General features: G+C 38.6%; 1 protein-coding gene across 1 annotated transcript in view; it reads right to left on the bottom strand.

Moving 5' to 3' along the window:
* LOC101851353 (potassium channel subfamily K member 1) overlaps positions 1 to 2,529 on the bottom strand; it is a gene marked incomplete at its 5' end in the record, with an annotated part of 47,167 nt that overhangs the window by 6,379 nt on the left and 38,259 nt on the right. The window contains 1 exon segment of the mRNA XM_013083897.2: positions 337 to 387. Coding sequence (XP_012939351.1) covers positions 337 to 387 — 51 coding nt within the window.

Genomic DNA, 2,529 nt, shown 5'->3' with positions numbered 1-2,529 from the left:
AGAGGGAGAGTGAGGGGGGCAGGGCCAGAGACAGAGAAACATAGAAAGACAAAGGCAGAGGTAGACAGTTAAACAGCCAGCCAGACAGACAGACAGGCAGACAGACATGCAGACATACATACATACATACATACAGACAGACAGACAGACAGACAGACAGACAGACAGACAGACAGACAGACAAACAGACAGACAGACAGACAGACAGACAGACAGACAATATATCTTGACAGACGAAAAATTAGACCGACAAAGAATAAAAAGAGGAAAGAAACTTCCCGAAGAACCCTCAATAATAATATTGATAATAGAAGAGATAGGTTAAGTTCAACTCACATGTCGTAGCCACTTTATACAGCGCTCTGTGGGGCTGGTCGGACGAGTCCCCTGTGGGAAGGTAAAGGTTGGGTTAAAAGTCTGAGCACAGTAGCAGAAACATTTTTTTTTCACAATAATGATAATAAGATGATGATGTTTGGGGTGGTGGAGGTGGGTGTGGTGATGATGATGATGATGATGATGATGATGATGATGATGGTGATGTCTTCTTCTTCTTCTTTTTCTTTTTCTTCTACTTCTCCTACTTTTTCTCCTCCTCCTCCTCCTCCCACTCCTCCTCCTCCTCCTCCTCAGTAAGTTAATGTGGGTGTTTGGGGAGTGCTTCTTGTGTGGTTGGCTTCTTCTTCTTCTTCTTCTTCTCCTTCTTTCTCCATCGACATCTGTGGTGAAGTAAGGTGCCTTACCATCGATTGCAGAAGACGTGAGTTCGATTCCCATTTGGGGAATTATGTTTATCGAGTACCCTTGTCTGCATGCCGAAACAAGACGTCCCTTTCAGCTCTTGCTCGCTCTGACAGGCAGGGTTGAAACAGCGTGCCTCCTAAATGATCTAAACTGTGTTGATTGGCGCCTTAAAACATCAACATAAAAATTTGCCCCCACCCCTCCCCCCATTCCTTCCAAGACTCTAATATTGAAAAACCAAAGACAGTTTAAACCTGAAATAGAAAAACAGCGCTAATCCGTGACAGATATACACAGCAGGTCACTTTGATTCCAGAAACCTTCAACAGAGAACTGTGAAAATGGGCTATTATTGACTTTCTGCTTCACAGCAGATAAAAATAACACTGGCCTAAATCTAGAAAGATCTCGCCTGGAGTTGGAAAACTCATTTTAGCAACTAATCCAAAGCTAGCAATCAGCAGTCGCCATCTTGAGAAGCTCATAGAGAGTCTTGGATGTCTGTCTGGGCAATTCTTGCCTCACTGATATATATATATATACATATATATATATATATATATATATATATATATATATATATATATATATATATATATATATATATATAATTATTATTATTATTATTATTTTATATATATATATATTCTTCACTGACATTTTGTAAAAAGATGTTGGTGGCGAATGCACAGAATGATGATGATGATGATGATGATGATGATGATGATCATCGTGAAATATATATTTTTTGGGGAAATACAACAAGGTCTTAACTGTTTTAATACCTTCTTTATACAATGATGATGATGATGATGATGATGATGATGATGATGATGATGATGATGATGATGATGATGATGATGATGATGATGATGATGATGATGATGATGATGATGATGATGATGATGATGTTGTTGTTGTTGATGATGATGATGATGATGATGATGATGATGATGATGATGATGATGATGATGATGATGATGATGATGATGATGATATTGTTGTTGTTGTTGTTGTTGATGATGGTGATGATGATGATGATGATGATGATGATGATGATGATGATGATGATGATGATGATGATGATTTTAATGCAACCCTATTACATCTTTAAAATGCTTATGATATGGTCTATCTATCTAGATTGCTGTTCCAGTATAGCTCCCTCATTCCAGTCTAGACCTAGATACATTACCACCCGGTACTAAAATACCATTATCACGATGCCGAGAACCCACAAACCAAAGCCTGATGCGCGGCAGTATAATAAAGATATTGAGCTGAAACTTTTAACGCTTCATTCTCCACTGAGCGTATTTTGGGGTACCATACTGATAACTGGATGCCCTAAAAAATAGTAATAATAATATATAACATTTATATAGCGCATTTCCAAAACCGTAACTCAATGCGCTTTACATTGGAATATTCATTTTCAAAACCTTTAGTCAAAACAAGCGTAAGATGCTATTTCGAAAGGTCTTAGTCACCTCAGGGTGGGGATTACTAATACCCTGTTGTTTGATAAGAGAGATTTAGTAAGGTAGTTTTGTCACCCCACAGCGGGGTGACTGAGACCAACGCCTAAAACACGCAATATCTATAGAAATAGCAGATTGTATCTGTTATATGCATATGACGAACGCTATCAGACCTCCCAATCGAGTTCACAAAGATTGATATTGGATTGACAATAATAGCTTGTACAAAGGGTGGTCTTAGTCACCCGGGCTGACATGATGGACTGAAATGGAACGAGCCCCCCCCCCCAAAAAAAAAACAAAA

This window comes from Aplysia californica, unplaced genomic scaffold (genome assembly GCF_000002075.1).
Source record: "Aplysia californica isolate F4 #8 unplaced genomic scaffold, AplCal3.0 scaffold00260, whole genome shotgun sequence".
In the NCBI taxonomy this organism is placed as follows: domain Eukaryota; kingdom Metazoa; phylum Mollusca; class Gastropoda; order Aplysiida; family Aplysiidae; genus Aplysia; species Aplysia californica.
Note: the sequence above shows the minus strand (reverse complement) of the source record. Positions and strands in the feature narration are given on the sequence as shown.